At 37.0% G+C, this 18,297-nt stretch overlaps 1 protein-coding gene across 3 annotated transcripts in view; it reads left to right on the top strand.

Annotated features, from left to right (window-relative positions):
- Positions 1-18,297, top strand: part of KPNA1 (karyopherin subunit alpha 1) — a 90,975-nt gene that overhangs the window by 40,136 nt on the left and 32,542 nt on the right. For all 3 annotated transcript variants that reach the window (XM_054483837.2, XM_054483838.2, XM_063661667.1), the window contains exons 3-5: positions 7,363-7,470; positions 10,803-10,902; positions 13,544-13,638. In XM_054483837.2, coding sequence (XP_054339812.1) covers positions 7,363-7,470; positions 10,803-10,902; positions 13,544-13,638 — 303 coding nt within the window. The remainder of the gene's footprint in view (positions 1-7,362; positions 7,471-10,802; positions 10,903-13,543; positions 13,639-18,297) is intronic.

Raw genomic sequence — 18,297 nt, 5'->3', positions numbered from 1 at the left:
GAAAGGATGTTGAAATTTGTCTCATGCTTTTTCTGCATCTATTGAGACGATCATAGGTTTTTGTCCTTCATTCTGTTAATGTGATTCACATTCATAGATTTGTGTATGTTGAACCATCCTTGTATCCCTGAGGTAAATCCTACATGTTCATATTGAATGATCTGTTTAATGTGCTGTTGAATTTTGTTAGTGTTTCATTGAACTCCAGCACTGTTTATTGAAAAGACTACCTTTGCACCATTGTATTTTATCCGTTTCTTTGTCGAAGATCATTGTACTAGATTTATGAGGTCTATTTCTGGGCTCTCTATTCTGTTTCATTGATCTGTTTGTCTAGTCTTTTGCCAATACCACGCTGTCTTGCTTACAATAAACCTTGAAGTTGGGTAGAGTCATTCCTTTAACTTTGTCGTTTTCCTTCAATATTTTGTTGGCTGTTTTGGATCTTTTTCCTTTCCATATACATTTTAGAATCATCTTGGTGATAGAAAATAACTTTCTGGGATTGTAATTGCATTGAATCTATAGGTCTAGTTGGGAAGCACTGACATCTTGCCAATGTTGAGTCTTCCTATATAGATAGGAATAATACCTCTCCAGTTATTTAGGTCTTTGATTTGTTTCATCAGAGTTTTGTAGTTTTCCTTGTAGAAATCTTGTATATGTTTTGTTGGATTCATACCCAAGTATTCTGTTTTTTTGGGAGTGTAATGTAAATGACACTTTTTAATTTCAAATTCCCCTTATTCATTGCTGGTGTATAGGAAAGCCGTTGAATTTTGTATATTAACCTTCTATCATGCAACCTTGCTATAATTGCTTATTAGTTCCAGAGATTTTTTCATTGATTCTTTTGAATTCTCCATGTGGATGACTATGTCATCAGAGAAAAAAAGATGGTTTTATTTCTTGTGTTCCCATCAGCATGCCTTTTTCCCTTTTCTTTTCTTACTGCATTCATTAGGACTTGCAATACAGTGTTGAAAAGGAGTGGTGAGAGGAAATCTCCTTGACTTGCTCCTGATCTTAGCAGAGAAGCTTCTAATTTCATACCATTTAAGTATGATGTTAACTGTAGGTTTTTTCTGGATATTCCTTGTCAAGTTGAGGAATGAGAATTTTTAAAATCACGAATGGGTGTTGGATTTTTTTTCATATGGTTCTTCTGCATCTATTGATATGGTTGTGTGATTTTTCTTCCTTAGTCTGTTGCTGTGATGGATTTTATTAATGATTTTCAAGTGTTGGACCAGTAATTTACACCTGGGATAAATCCCACTTGCTCATGGTATTTGATTCGTTTTATACATTGTTGGGTTTTGCTAATGTTTTGTTGAGGATTTTGCACCTGTGTTCATAAAAAATGTTAGTCTGTAGTTTTCTTATAAGGCCTCTGTCAAGTTTTGGAATACTCTGATGTTCGCCTCTACCGAATGAGTTAGGAAGTATTCCTTCTGTTTCTATCTTGTGTAGGAGATGATACAGAATGGGTATAATTTCTTTCCTAAATGTTTTATAAAATTCACCAGCGAACCCATCTGGTCCTGGTGTTTTCTGTTTTGGAAGGTTGATTGGTTCAGTTTCTTTAATACAGGCCTATTCAGATTGTTTCTTGTGTGAGTTTTGGTAGTTTGTGGCTTTCAGGGAAGTGGTTCATTTTATCTAGGTGATCAAATTTGTGGCAATAGAATTGTTCATAGTATTCTTTTTTTATTTTTATTTTTTTGAGACAGTCTCGCTGTTACCCAGACTGAAGTGTAGCGGTGCATTCTTGGCTCACTGCAACCTCTTGTCTCCCAGGTCCAGGTGATTCTGGTGCCTCAGCCTCCTGAGTTGCTGGGATTACAGGCGCCTGCCACCACACCTGGCTAATTTTCATATTTTTAGTGGAAACAGTGTTTCGCCATGTTGGCCAGGCTGGTCTTGAACTCCTGACCTCAAGTGAGCTGCCTGCCTCAGCCTCCCAAAGTGCTGGGATTACAGGTGTGAGCCAGTATACTGTGCCTGGCCAGTATTATTTTATTGTCCTTTTAATGTTCATGAGATTTGTAGTGATTTTCTTTCTTTGATTTCTGATATTAGGAGTTTGTGTCCTCTGTCTTTTTGTTAGTCTACTTGGCTAGAGGTTTATGATTTAATTGGTCTTTTCAAAGAACAAGCTTTTGGTTTTTTCATTGATTTTTCTCTGTTGATTTCCTGTTTTCAGTTACATTGATATCTGCTCTTATTTTTTTCTTCTGCTAACTTTGGATTTAATTCGCAGCTTCTTTTTCTGTTTTTTTAAGGTGATTGATTAGGTGATTTCAGATCTTTTGTCTTTTCTGGTAAATGCATTCAATGCTATGAATTTCCCTCTAAGCACTGCTTGCACGTCATCCCGTAGATTTTGATAAGTTGTGTCTTTATTTTCATTTAGCTCAAAATATTTTAAAATTTCTCTTGAGATCTCTTTTTTGACCTATGTGTTATTAGAAGTGTGTTGTTTAATCTCCAAGTACTTGGGTTTTTTTTTAAATTATATTTCTGTTATTGATTTGTAATTTAATTTTGTTGTGGCCTGAGAGGAGACATTTTATAACTTGTTCTTTTGAATGTGTTAAGGTTTGTTTTATGGCCCAGAATGTGGTCTATCTTGATGAATATCCAATGAGTGTAAAAATGTGTATTCTGTTATTTCTTCTGTGACATAATCTGTAGATGTTCATTATATCCAGTTGATTAATGTTGAATTCAATTATGTCCTTACTGGTTTTCTCCCTGCTTGATCTGTCCATTTCTGATAGAGAGGTGTTGAAGTGTCCAACTATAATAGCGAATTCATTTATTTCTCCTTGCAATTCTGTCAGTTTTTGCCTACACAGACACTTTGTTGTTAGGCTTATAGACGCTAAGCATTGTTATGTCTTTTTATCCTTATTTTTATCGTTGATAACTTAACTTGCCTTATCTGCTGTGTCTGAAATTACTACAGATAACTCCGCTTTCTTTTTTTGAGACAGAGTCTTGCTCTGTGGCCCAGGCTGGAGTTCAGGGGCGCGATCTCGGCTCACTGCAATCTCTGTCTCCCAAGATCTGTCTCCCAAGACATGTACCACCACGCCTGGCTAATTTTTGTATTTTTAGTAGAGATGGGGTTTTGCTATGTTGGCCAGGCTCGTCTTGAACTCTTGGCCTCGTGTGATCTGCCTGCCTTGGCCTCCCAAAGTGCTGGGATTACAGGCATGAGCCACCATGCCTGGCCAACTCCGCTTTCTTTTCATTGGTGTTAATATGATATCTATTTCTCCATCTATTTACTTTTAATCTGTGTTTTTATTTAAAGTGGGTTTCTTGTAAACCGCATCCAGTTGGTTCTTGTTTTTGTGATCCACTTTGACAGTCTCTTTTAGTCTTTATTTTTTGCCAAAATGCTGATTTATTTAGAATATTGAACTGAATATTTCAGTCAATTAAATTAAAATCAGTGAAGGAAAACGTTGTATAAGCAAAACGGTGTGCATTTTGGGACATACTGCGTACTTTCAAGGAATTGCAGGACTAAATGTAAAGGTGTAGAGTGATTATGTTGACAGATATAAGGGTATTTTATAGCTGACCTCTTCCGTTTCCTGCCCTTACTCTCACCCCTGCATTGTATGCAGGCCCAGCTTCTACATCAGAACCTGCATTTCTTTACCTGAGGACTTTCTGTGGCCACTGAATTCCAATTTTGCATCTGTGTGACAGGTTGCAGGTACTAGGAAATTAACATTCCCCAACAACCTTGAACCAATGATGGAAGATGATTTATAAATAATACTCCAGTTCCCTCACCCCTGAATAGGATGACTCCAAGATGTATCTGACAATCTCTTTTAATTGGTGCACTTAGACTATTGACAGTCAAAGGGATTGCAAAGATAGTTGGATTGATATTTACCGTATTTGTTGCTGATTTCTATTTGTTAGCCTTGTTTTTTTGTTTCTAGTTTTGTCTTTCACTCTTTTTCTGCCTTTGTGGTTTTAATTGAGCATTTTATATGATTTCCATTTTCTGTTCTTTCTTAGCATATCAATTGTACTTTTTTACTTTGCTTAGTGGTTGTCCTAGAATGTCCTAGATTGTAAATGTATATTTACAACTACCTCAAATCTGCTTTAAAATAACACTATACCTTTTAACAGATAGTGTATCTTACTGTGAGATAATCCTGTTTCTCCCTTCCATTCCTTGTATCATTCATGTTACTTATTTAACTTTTTAAAAAAATTTTTATTTATTTATTTATTTATTTATTTATTTATTTTTGAGACAGAGTCTTGCTCTGTTTCCCATGCTGGAGTGCAGTGGTGTGATACTGGCTCACTGCAAGCTCCACCTCCCGGGTTCACGCCATTCTCCTGTCTCAGCCTCCGGGGTAGCTGGGAGTACAGGCACCCGCCACCATGCCCAGCTAATCTTTTGTATTTTTAGTAGAGATGGGGTTTCACCATGTTAGCCAAGATAGTCTCAATCTCCTGACCTCGTGATCCGCCCACCTCGGCCTCCCAAAGGGCTGGGATTACAGGTGTGAGCCACTGTGTCCGGCCTACTCATTTAACTTATACGGAAATGTATGTAATCTTATGTATATACACATTAGCATACATAATCAAGTGCATTGTTGTTATTTTAAACAAAATTTTACCTGCTAAATCAATTTTTAAGATGTTTTAATTTTACATTCACTTATTCATTCTTTGATGTTCTTCCTTTATGTAGATCCAAGTTTCTGACCTGTATCATTTTCCTTTTTGCTAAAGAATTTCGTTTAACATTTCTTGCAAAGCAGGTCTACTGACAATAAATTTCCTTAGTATTCTGAAAAAAATCTTTATTTTGTCTCTTCACTTTTGAAGGATGATTTTGCAAGGTTCAGAGTTTCTAGGTTGGTGGTTTTCTCTCTCAACACTTCAAATATTTCACTTTCTTCTGGCATGTGTGGTTATCATTCTTATCTTTATTCATGTGTAAGTACAGTGTTTTCCCCCTTGTCTTTTAGGATTGTTTTCCCTTTATTTCTGATTTTCTGTTGTTTGAAAATGATATCCATAGGTGTAGTGGGATTTTTTTGGCCTTTGTCCAGCTTGGTGTTCTCTGGGCTTCCTGTGGTTTTGTTCCCAGACCAAACTGAGGGTTGGGCTGCTATTTCTCGTGGCCCAATAACGAGATGCAGATGAACTGGGGAGGAAGAGAGTTTTTATTTTTGTAACCTGTTACAGGGAGAAGACCTAGAAATTATTGCCAGACCAACTCGAAATTACAAAGTTTTCCAGATGTTATATACCTTTTAAGCTATATGTCTACGTGTAAGTGTGTATTCATCTAAAGACATGAGTGATTAAATTTCTTTTAATCTGTAAGTAAGGTCTGAGTTTTGAAGACCTTCCTCTGGAATCTCAGTAAATTTACTTAATCCAGGTGCTGGGGTGATTACCCTTATCTTGTCTCCTGCTCCTGGAGGTTTGGGGAGTTCTTTCAGACATCCAATAAACTTGTTTGTGGAGGCCTGGGGAATTTCTTTGTTATGCTTTAAGGCCCAGGAAAGGCCTAGGCAAAACTCTTGGCGGGCTTTTGTTACATTCCAGCCTTTGTATAAGGGCACTGGCTTTTTTAGCTTTTAATATTTAACTTAACTAGTCAGTCAGTACTGAAACAGTTGTTATGGAGCCCTGCATTAATGAGACATGGCCTGCCACAGTTTGGTGTCTGATACTAATTTGGGGGAACTTCTCAGTCATTATTGTGTCAAATATTTCTTTTGTTCTTTCCTCTCCTCCTGATAATTCCATTCCATGTTTATTATACCATTTGTAGTTGTTTCAGTTCATAGATACTCTGTTCTATTTTTGTCAGTCCTTTTTGTTTTCTTTTCAGTTTTAAAGATTTCGAATGAGATTTCCTTAAGCTCAGAGATTATTTCCTTAGCTGTGTCTTGTTTACTAAAAAGTCGATCAAAGGCATTCTTCATTTCTGTTGTTGATCTCTTGCATTTCTTCTTAGTTCTTTTTTAGAATTTCCATCTTTCTCCTTACATTGCCTATCTGTTCTTGTATGCTGTCCACTTTATCCATTTAAAGCCCTTGGCATATTAATCGTAGTTTTAAATTCTTGGTCCGATAATCTCAACATCACTGCCGTGGCTGAATCTGGTTCTGATACTTGCTCTGTTGCTTCAAAATGTGTTTTTTATCTTTTAGTATGCCTAGTAATTTTTTCTTGATAGCTGGATATGTACTGGGTAAAAGAAACTACTGTTAAATAGGCCTTTGGTAGGTGGTTTTGGTATTAGAGTAATGCTGATCTCCTAGAATGAGTTGAGAAGCACTATCTCTGCCTCTGTCTTCTGGAAGAATATGATTATGTGCTGATTAGTATTAAGTTAAATCTCAGAGGGAACCTCCTGTAGATCTTGGGTGTTCTTTTTGTGTTGTACTCTGCGTTATGAAATTTAGGTCTCTTGGCCTTCTCAGCTCTGAACTGTGTTTTCTCAAATTCAAGGAGCATCTAAACTCTGGCTGAGTTTACCTTTCCTGCACTGCAGCCTGGAACTGTCTGCATAGTAATCTGAGGCAGTAATGGGGCTTATCTTCGGTTTTTCTTTCTGAGATATCACTACTCTGTGGTTTTTGTCGTCCAATGGCTGAAACATTATTTTATGTATTTTGTCTGTTTTTAGTTGTTTAGGGTGAGAGAGGATAAGTTACTGTTACTCCATCATGGCTTGATGAATAAATGTGCTGCCCAGGACTCGTAAGGATATAATGGTAATCACCCTAGTTGGCTGACTTTGGAGAGAACTAGTCTCCTTTGCCTATACAAATTAACGGAGCTGCTTTAAAGGTAGTGCTTAAGCAGTCATCATTTGTTGCCACTGGTTGCTGGATAGGTTGGGAAGGTCAGAAGCCACAGTCCACCATCTTTGGAGATTAGGAGGGAAGTTTTAAGTCATTTGAACATAGTTTTTATTTTCATTTTCCCTGGTACGTTGTTAGGACTGTCCTGATGTATACTTCACATAAAGGGATGAGGAAAATGGCCAAGCATGACCCAGCTCCTTTTTCCAACCTTTTTTTTTTTTAATGTCATGCAGTGTCAGACCTCTCTTAGTAAGTTTTACCTTATCAAGTGTTGTTTATAGCATGTTGTAATAGTTAATTATATTTGATTATAAGACTATGGAGAAATCTGAAATGGTTACTCATCAGTAAAAGCTGACAGCTTTAGAATTTTAAAAATGATTTTCAAAGACTCCACTTTGAATGGGGTGCCTAGTATTTGAATGTTGAACTCCTTTGTGTTAGAGTTTACATTTACATTGCTACCAATCTTTTATATTTCAGTTATTCAAGCGGAGAAATGTTGCTACAGCAGAAGAAGAAACAGAAGAAGAAGTTATGTCAGATGGAGGCTTTCATGAGGCTCAGATTAATAACATGGAGATGGCACCAGTAAGATAATGAACTCTTTTCAGTGTTTTTGTGATGAAGATATGAGATGTAGATTTCCTTTTGAGTTTTAAAAAAAGGTTAGATGGCTACAAAAAGTACTTGGCATTTCATTTTTAAAAAGAATATGCTTAATCTCATGGCTCATTAAATGTTTATTATATTTTGGATGAAGTGCAGTTAAATTATAAAGATTAATTCTGCTATAAAAACTTATAAAGCTAATTATAAGATAAAATTATTCTTTAAAAGTTGAATAATAATAGACACCTTATTTATTTATTTATTTATTTATGTTTTAGAGACAGGGTCTTGCTGTGTTGCCCAGGTTGGAGTGCAGTGGCGCAATCATAGGTCACTGCAACCTCGAACTCCTGGGCTTAAGTGATCCTCCTGCCTTAGCCTCCCAAATAGCTGGGACTACAGGCATGTGCCACCATCACTGGCAAATTTTTAAATTTTTTGTGGAGACGGGATCTCACTATGTTGCCCAGGTGAGCTCCCGGCCTCAAGTGATCCTTTTGCCTTGGCCTCCCAAAGTGCTAGAATTACAGGCTTGAGCCATCACACCCAGCCATAAGAGATACTTTAAAGAAAATAATTTTGTATTCATTTACAAAATTGACCTGTTTGTATGATTTAAAAACTTGATTCCACATCAGAACTGTTGGATTTTTCTGTTGTAAACCATTTTGTTACTTTTTTGAAGTTAACATGAAGAGATAAAAGTCATGCTTTATTTGTATGGATTAGACCTATCTAGATTTCTAGAGTATTGTAATTATGTAATTTTAAAAATAGGTTATATATGTGTACATGTATATATATATGTGTACATGTGTGTATATATGTGTACACGTGTGTGTATATATATACACATGTACACGTGCGCGCGCACGCGCGCACACACACACACAGTTTTTTTAAAAAGAAAATTATCTCCTAAAAGGTACTGTTGTTTGTAGTAACAAAAAAAGTACAATTTAAAAAAAATGAGGAAAAGTCTTTCTTCCGCTTAGCCACCTAGTATTTTTCTCCATTGGCAACTAGTATTACTAAATTCTTATTTATTCTTTCTGAGAACTTTTGTATATTAAAATGTTCTCCTCTCCCCCACCTTTTTTTTTTTTGGTAAATGGTGGCATACTATTCGTAGTATTTTGTAGTTTTTTTATTTCATTTCATAGATCTCCAGTTTACATGAACCAGCTTTCTTTGAGAGTTGGGAGGGTAGTATTATTTCCTTTGGAATTCATACAGATAAAGCCAATGCCATCATTTTGTGATGAAAGTTTCTAGGCCCTTCAGAAAGCCAGTCTTTCCAGTTTTTTAAAAAAGAGTGTTAAGTGAATATAAAGTGTTTTATGGATTGTATTAGGGTTCTCCAGAGAAGCAGAACCAATGAGAGAAAGAAATTTAGTTTAAGAAAGTGGCTCATGTCTTTGGGAGCTGGCAAGTGTGAAATCTGCAGGGCACACTGGCCCACTATAAATTCAGGTTAAGAGTTGATGTTGTTGAATCCCTTTTTCTTCAGAAAACCTAGTCTTTGCTCTTAAGGGTTTCAACTGATTGGATGAGGCCAACTTGGACTACAGGCGTGTGCCACTACCCCCAGCTAATTTTTTGTATTTTTAGTAGAGACGGGGTTTCACCATATTGGCCAGGTTGGTCTCGAACTCCTGACCTTGTGATCCACCCACCTTGGCTTCCCAAAGTGTTGGGATTACAGGCGTTAGCCACCGCACCCAGCCAGATTACAACTTTCCTTTGTGCAACTAAAAATGTGTGGATGGTTCTTGACTTAGGAGGGTTCAAGTCAGGATTTTTCAACTTTACAGTGGTGTGAAAGCAATGTGCAATCAGTAGGAACTGTATTTTGAATACCCATACAGTCACTCTGTTTCTCATTTTCAGTACAGTATTAAGTAAATTACATGAGATAGTCAACACTTTATTATAAAATAGGCTTTGCGTTAGATCATTTGTTCAGCTGTAGGCTAATGTATGTGTTCTGACCATATTTAAGGTAGGCTAGGCTAGGCAATGAAGTTTGGTAGGTTAGGTGTATTAAGTGTATTTTTTACTTATGATATTTTCAACTTATGATGGGTTTAGTGGGGCATAACCCCATTCATTGTAAGTTGAGGCACATCTGTACTAACTCCTTCTGCAGAAGAGGATGCAAAATCTTTGGGTGATGTTCACTCCTGTCCTTGATAGCCTGTGACGTAAATATTATAATGTAAAGTTAACAGTACTTAAATAGTGTGATGTAAAGTCAGTACAGCTTGCTATAAGACAATAAGAGAGGGAAGAAAAAGATATCTGTTTAATGTGTATACATATATATATATATATATGAATGTGTTTGTGCAAACATATTCATAACAAATCATATAGAAACCTTTATTTAGGAATCAGTCTTGCAATTTTGAAAATAGTTACTTTTCTGATTCTTGAGTAGAATGCGTCATATATTCCCCTATGAGGATTCTTAGGTATTGCTTACCAGCCATCCAGCGTTTACAGCTTAGTGCAGCTTTCTTCACAATTCATCTTGTTGACTGCTGCCCTTCATGAAATAAGAACTTTGTTTCTTTGTGACAAATGACCCTGAGAAGAAAATTAACTGCTAATACTGGCGATGAGTTAGGGTGGGAAATGGAAACATTCTAATAGAGCAAGAAGGTAGTGGGAAACTGGAAAGTTTTAATAAAACAAGAAAGAAATTTTAAATAAGTTTAAAAGTCAGCTGTTGAATTTGGCAGTGGCTAGATTTATACAGGACCACTCTATATACTCACTCAATAAATATTGCAGAGCATTTACAGTACACCAGCCCTTAGTGATAGAGTAAGACAGGGTCTTGGGCTTACAAGGAAGTTACAGTATACTGGAGGAACACAGAAAAATATCTGGGAGTGTAATAAGGGCTGGGCATACAATTGAAATACGGTGCTGTGATAGAGATAGAGTGGCTACTTTAGGCCTGGAGGTCTTGAAAAGCCATCTTTTAAAACTTAACATTTAATTTTGATAACAAAGAATAGCCAGCTATGTGATGAGCAAGAAGGGGAAGAGCAATAAGCTCCTTGTCTTATTATTTACTAGTAAGATTACTTTCTACTGTGAGCTTTTTAATGATAGACAAAGAATTTGGCTTCATTATATTATTAATCATCTTACACATTTCTATATGTAAAGATTGTCCTACCTTTATGTAACTTCTGGGGAAGTATGATTAACTTAATAACTTGGCCATGATATCTGTTATCTTTGTTTCCTTTGAATTAAGGTTGATAATTTATTATATGTTCTTTTGTTTGTGATCGCAGGGTGGTGTCATCACTTCTGACATGATTGAAATGATATTTTCCAAAAGCCCAGAGCAACAGCTTTCAGCAACACAGAAATTCAGGAAACTGCTTTCAAAAGGTGAGCTATGAATATGTTCAGTATATTTTTTCATGTCTCTACAAAATTACTTTCCCATAGTCTGTTTTTCATACCACAGATAATTTGTTTTGGAGTATATTTATCAATAAAAGAATAAAAATACAGACATATATGTAATTGTGAACCATGCCTAAATTTTAAGTTTCCTATTTATTTGTGGGATCTTACCAGGATCAGAAAACAGAATTATTTTCATTTTTGGGTTATTTTATAAAAGACCTTACAGTGAGTAGTAGTCAGTATCTCATGTTAATTCAAATTGAGAGATTGACTTTTTTTTATAGAGTGACTTTAAAAATACTCCTTGAAAGAGCTATGATTGTTGATTTTAATGTTAGCAATTTACCACTGAAAGTTAGGAATGGATTTACTGGTGGGCAGGGTGATTACCTTTTTTTTTTTTTTTTTTAAGACGGCTCTGTCGCCAGTTTGGAGTGCAGGCTGGGTGCGATCTCGGCTCACTGCAACCTCCGACTCCCTGGTTCAAGCGATTTTCCTGCCTCAGCCTCCCGAGTAGCTGGGATTACAGTTACACGCCACCACGCCCAGCTAATTTTTGTATTTTTTTTTTTTTTTTGAGGCGGAGTCTCGCTCTGTGGCCCTGCTCTGTCGCCCAGGCTGGAGTGCAGTGGCGCTATCTTGGCTCACTGCAAGCTCCGCCTTCCGGGTTCACGCCATTCTCCTGCCTCAGCCTCCTGAGTAGCTGGGACTACAGGCGCCCGCCACCGCACCCAGCTAATTTTTTGTATTTTTATTAGAGATGGTGTTTCACTGTGTTAGCCAGGATGGTCTTGATCTCCTGATCTTGTGATCCGCCCGCCTTGGCCTCCCAAAGTGCTGGGATTACAGGCGTGAGCCACGCTCCCGGCCTTTTTTGTATTTTTAGTAGAGATAGGGTTTCACCATGTTGGTCAGGATGATCTCGATCTCCTATCGTGATCCGTCTGCCTCTGCCTCCCAAAATGCTGGGATTACAGGCATGAGCCACTGCGCCCAGCTGGTAATTACTTTTTTTGATATAATTAGTGTAGAATGGAATCTGATATTTGTTATCAACCTGGGCAAGTAAAAAGAATTCTGAAACCAATTATTACGTTGATAGTAAATACTTAAACCCCCCAGTATTAAGTTATGGTTGTTTAGAGTCATTAGTGATTAAAAAAAATTTAATATATCCCTTGAGGTTAAGTGGAATAAAAAACTACCACTATGACAAAAAAAAATTGTCTTTTGCAGACCGCTTATTAATATTTGAAGGAAATGTATACTTCCTCACCCCTTTTAAAAAAGTCTTATCTCTTTCAACATGCTAAGCTTAATGGTTTTCTTCTGTAATGTGCTTTTTTTTTTTTTTTTTTTTAAGGGCTTTCACATTCTGCTACCTTCCTGCATGTATTCTGGTTTGCCAGCATACCTCTTAAAAATGTGATAACTAGAATCCAATATTTCAGATGTGTTGTTATTAATGTAGGGTATGGTGAGAGGTTACCTTCTTTGCCCTAGGAGTGTCTATTTTGATAATGTAGTCCAAGGTAGCTAGTTATTTTGATAGTCATGGCATAGTAATATTTTATTGAATTTTCAGCAAACTAAACTCCCTAGTGCTTTCGTTCACGAACTGTTGTTAGGTTTTGTTTGTGAAGTCATGTAGATTTTAAAAAATTGCCGTTTGAAAAATTTAGATGCTGAACTTTGCTTTATTTCGGTTTTTTGTTGTTGTTGTTGCCTATTCTGACTTATTGTTCTTTTTCTGTGTTATTTCTGTAACTCAGCATATTAACTAGTTTATTGTAATCATCAAATTTGTTTTTTTGTGTTTACCTGAGTGGTTAATAGAAATGTTGAACCAGGTAAATGACATGTCATTAGAGTCCTCTCCAAATGAACATTGAATCATTAGTCACCTCTTTCAGTAAGGCCATTGACTTGGGTAAGAATCTGCCTAGTAGTATTGTGATCTAATTGCCATTTTTCTGGCATTGCCACATGCATATTGTCAGTAACTTTGTCAGTCTCTGGCTGAAGTTATTAATCTGATTGTCTATGACATTTCTTTCCTATTTGCCTTATAAGTTTTTATTGAGTGACATCATTTATAGGATACTGTATTATCGTGAATGAAAGTGAGATTAAGTTGGCAAGTCAATCTTAGCGAATTCTTGCTAGCTCCTACAGGTACAAAATTAAATTCTGCAGGCCTACTGAGAATCTGGTAATGCAATTCCTTAAGACGATTTACAACAGACAAGAGCAGTTAGACTTAAAACCCATGTACAGGAAACAGGCTAGAAGGAAGTATACCAGAACACTTAACAATGGTCTTTTGAGGGATTTTTTGCCCCCTGCTTTTTAGGTTTTCTAAAAAGTGGAGGCAGTAATTTAATTTTTAAGAATTCTTCCCATCCTTTATTCTCATATTGAGACTTGTCTTCATTGTGAAACATTCCAGACTACCCTATCCTCAAAGTGATAAACCCAATTTGACATTTCATTTGTTTTGGGTAGATTTCCAACATGAGAGATGGTAAATGGAGGGAGGGATGTTAAGAAATTTTGAGCTGTCAAGTTCTTGCATTGAAATCAAAGGATTTTTTTTTTCTTTTATTTTATGGGGAAACAGAACCTAACCCTCCTATTGATGAAGTTATCAGCACACCAGGAGTAGTGGCCAGGTTTGTGGAGTTCCTCAAACGAAAAGAGAATTGTACACTGCAGGTGCGAGTAATTTTTATTTATTGCCTCATAACTTAATTCCTTTTGAAAATTTTTGTTTTGTACACAAATTTGTTACTAATTTTTATGTGTATGAAGAATTAAGTTTGTTTATAATGATATTCCTGACAATTACATTGCAAGCTGCTTTCATAGCTTTGTTAACATGTAGGCCTTCCTTATACTCTTCATTATTCTTATCATTTTTAATCATTTAAAATGTTTTATGATTGTAAATAATACTTCTCTAATAGGGAAATGTTTACAGCAGAGGAGCCATTACAACTAGGAACTTACGTGTGGGCTACATAAAATTTGGTTTTGAGGGAGTTTTAGATGATACTTGGTGGCTTTCTCAGGATGGTGTGACATGGGCTTGATCAGAGTCTTATTAATTCCCAAATCTGTTCCTAATTAATTATTCCTCCACCCCACAAAAAGCCGATAAGGAGATAACCTTGTCAGGAATCTGTGTACTTATTGCTGTGTCAATTTAGGCTTTCAGTACTGTACTATATAAGGGATTCCAAGAGGACATTTTGTAATCTCTGGATTCAGAATTTTCTTTTTTTTTTCTTCTTCTTTTTCTTGAGACAGAGTCTTGCTCTGTCGCTCATGCTGGAGTGCAGTGGCAAGATCTCAGTTCACTGCAAATTCCATCTCCCAGATTCAAGTGATTCTCCTGCCTCAGCCTCCCATGAAGCTGGGATTACAGACAGCCGCCACCACGTCCGGCTAATTTTTGTATTTTTAGTAGAGATGAGGTTTTGCCATGTTGGCCAGGCTGGTCTCGAACTCCTGACCTCAAGTGATCCACCTGCTTGGCCTCCCAAAGTGCTGGGATTACAGGTGTGAGCCACTGCTTCCAGCCAAGGATTCAGTAATTTTCATAAGAAAAGAAACCAACAGTCAGCTGACTCTTATCCTGAAAGTTATCTAGAAATTCTAAACTACTATTTTTTTTCCCCCTGGATAAAGTTGGGTTTTTAGTAAACTGATGATTTTTTAGTAAACTTCCCTGGAGTAACCAACTGAGTCAGTGCCTTTATTAGTAACAAATACATGTGATCCCTAAATTCTCACCTGTAGGATCTAATCTCAAAGGCTTGGGCCCCGAGACTATGCAACTTTAAAAATTGGTTAGGTACCAAGTTGATCACAAAATGGGATTATCTTTCTAAGTAAATATTTGCCAAAAACTAGTTAATCATAAAGATATCCCCCGTCCCTTGTGTGCTGTTCTTTACTCTAAGGCTGGAGCCATGTAGACACTGGGGCATTTTTGTTAAGTGATAGCTCCTGTCCCCAGGTTCCTTACTGTCCACACCGTTATAGATTATTCATACAACTTGATGATTTGCCTTGATGTTTTCTCTCCTTTCCTCCTATCCCTTCTTTCTCTTTGTTTTACACTCTTTGTTGCGGTGATGAGTTCCTTCCAGAGGAAAAACAAGAAATCCAGAAAAGGTAGAGTACTTCAATGTCCCATCAGTTTTTCTTCTCCAGTTTGACACTTACCAGTTCCCATGCTCATTTGAATTAAGGTTCTGTTTTGCTAGCTGCCTCCTGGATTGTAATTCTGGTCCCCATCTAAGGCCAGGATCATCAGCCACCTGAAAAATAATAACGTTCACCCTGAGAGCAAGGGAAGAGAGAGACTTTTCTCAGGATAAAAGGAAATCCAGACAACCAACACTGCAGAGAACAGAGCCTGATCCCCTAAGCAACCTGCCGAGAACCAGAGGGACCAAATGAGGAACCTTACTGCAGTTTATCATTTGAAATGCTTTGTAGGAAGAGGGAGGTAGGGAAAATTATTTTGTTCATGCTGAAAAAAGTGTTTCTTTCCTGTCTCTGGGAATGAGAGTAGATGAGAGATACTGAATTTACTCCTTGATTTGGCGGTTTTTATTAGGTGGTAGTTCTTTTATGCATTAAAGATAGATGGTATATAACCTTTCAGTTCTAAAATGAAAAAAGTCGGAGAAATGGATCTTTCCCCACTTGTACTCCTTAAAAAGTACAAGTACATTCTCTGACAGTGCCCTCTTCTGGCTAAGACATTCTACATCTTTTTTTAATTCATTACTCTGTAATCGTGGAACTTGTATTTTAACCCATCTGAAGATGAAAGCCTTCAGAAATCTCTAATTTGCTTCTACGTAAACTCCCAGATTCCACCCTTGTGCAAACTAATAATTAGGCTGAAATATTGCAAAATGATTCCTCTGGAAGTGATAACCTCATGATTTTATGAGGATAGTCTTAGCTGTCCTAACTCTGAGAAATAACCAACTGTTTGTTATCTAAGGGCCATCTCTAGCTTTTTTATGTGCACGTTTAAGGACACCATGGTGTTCTGTCTCCACTGTGACTAGTGGGGACCTTTGACTACCTCAGAAGCAAGGGGGCAAGTATATCGAGAGAGATCTTAAAGCCAGGAGAGTTGATGATCTGCCATGTTTTCAAATAATTAGACTTGCTCTGGGAAGCTTGGAGGTTACTCCTTCCTCTGCCTTCTTGGAGAGCACACAGATGTAAGCTATCCCTGATACTCTTACCTGCTTATTAGAACTTGAGTAGTGCACCTTTGGAATAGGGCTTTTGTCATTTCTCTTCCAGAAGGAGAGTCATGCCATGTGGTGCCAAGAGGAAATTTGATGGCTCAGCTCACTAATAAATCTTGTGGACAAACTTAATTTCTTCATTCCATAGATAAAGAACTGTGAATCCTAGTGAAGGATCTTTTTATCTTCTTTCTGGCTTCCCAAGTCAGTAAGGTACCTCAAACCAGGGAGATAAAAGTGCCTGCTTTGAGCATTGCTACCCAGGTACTGAAGGTGAACATGGGTGGAATCTAGGATTTTGGAAGCAGACAATGGCTTTTAGCTAAGCGCATTCTCAAGCTCAGTGACATCTAGGTCTCAGATAGACCTGAGCCCTTGTCATGAGACTGGTCTGGTTTATGGCATGGTCTGTGAGCCTACTTTTTTGCTTCTTTGAGTCCAGGCCCAGTATCTTTGTACTGTCCTTTGCAATGCTGAGATGTGGCATTCCCAAACTTTCTTATAGAAGTTTATAAAAATAGCTAGAAATAAATATATTGCCTTCTATTTCCAAATATTAGACAGATAATCCTTGGAAAGTTGTAAATTTGAATTACATTGGCTTAGTTTCCCCTTTTCTGCCTTTCTTGTCCCCTCTAAAAGCTTAATGTGATAAACTGCAGTAAGCCTTCATCCTCCTGTGTTTTTTCCCATCTTCATTGATCTCTCTGCCTTTCCTGGAAAGTTGCTCAGATGACTCAGGCACTGTTCTCTGCAGAGTTTGCTATCTGGGTTTATTTTTCTGATGTGAGCCTTTCTTTTCACTTGCTCTCCAGGTGAGCCTGGCATTTGCTAGGAACCAGAGTGGAACCGGCAAAGTGGCCAGCAACAGAGTCCTGATCCAAATGGAGAAAGGGAACCAGGCGTACCTCAACCTGGAGTGGGAAACTTGATAGGAGGTCAGAAGTACTTCAGCTTTGGATTCTCATTTTCCTTATTTAAGGAACTGAGCGCCAGAAGGTAGAGACTAAGAAAGGGAAGAGAGAAAACATCAAACCTCCAGTGTGCAGATTTCAGTTGTAGCCTTATTTAGTGAGTTCAGGACAGTGAAAAATAATGAGTGGAATTACAATTTATAAGTAGTTACAGCTGCATGATAGCTTGTTTCCTTGTATGATGCCATTCTTGGATATTAAGAATATAGTAGTTTAAAACAACAAAAGAAATGAACATTTTATTTGGCCACCATTTGTTACTTCAGGCAATACCATTTCTTAGATTTTTTTTTTTTTCCAGGTTAATGATTTCCTTGTAACAGGGTTGCTTACTTTAATTAATTTTTTTGGCTGTTTCTATCATAACTTTATGCATATGTGTTTGCCATCAATTCTAGGCTTTCCCATTTCACAACTATTTCATGTTAAATTCTAGTCTAGTACCCAAGGCTGAAACATTTAGAAAAAACAGAAAAATAGATGGCAAATCTCAGTGGAATACAGCTTTAAAGTACAGACTATGATGAAAGGGAAGTTACGTAGTTTAAAGTACATCAAATTTTTTAAAAACATATACTTAAATACGTTTAACAGTTACTTCTTCTAACATTAACAGAGGCCTATATTCAGGGAGATTCTGTTTTTTACTCCCCCCCCTCATACATATGTGGATACCTGCATAAACATACATACGTATCACACGCGTATAGATGTGTGTAGAAAATTTCACAAATACAGCTTGATTAGCTTTCACAAAGTGAAAACAGCAAAGTAATCAGCACCCTGTGTGTGTGTTTTATTGCCTTATTAATGCATGAATATGGTTGTATTTTCAGTGGTCCTCTTGTTACAGTTACCCATCTACTTCTATCCCCAATAATAGCAAAACTGTTTTTGATTTTCATTCCTGAATTGCATTGAGAGGTTATCATCATTGTGTACTACTTAGTGATAAGCATAACTGGCATGTTATTCTTTTGCTAAGATGTAATAATTTCTCTTTTTTACCATCTGTATTCAGGCCGTTAATCACTTACTTTTCATTTTCTTAGTCACTGTCACTTGAATTGTTTTGCTTCTCTATTTTATTAACTTGTGTAGCTTCTGGAATTCTCCCTCAT

Source organism: Pongo pygmaeus, chromosome 2 (assembly GCF_028885625.2).
Source record: "Pongo pygmaeus isolate AG05252 chromosome 2, NHGRI_mPonPyg2-v2.0_pri, whole genome shotgun sequence".
Taxonomy (NCBI): domain Eukaryota; kingdom Metazoa; phylum Chordata; class Mammalia; order Primates; family Hominidae; genus Pongo; species Pongo pygmaeus.
This window is presented reverse-complemented; position numbering and strand designations above follow the sequence as displayed.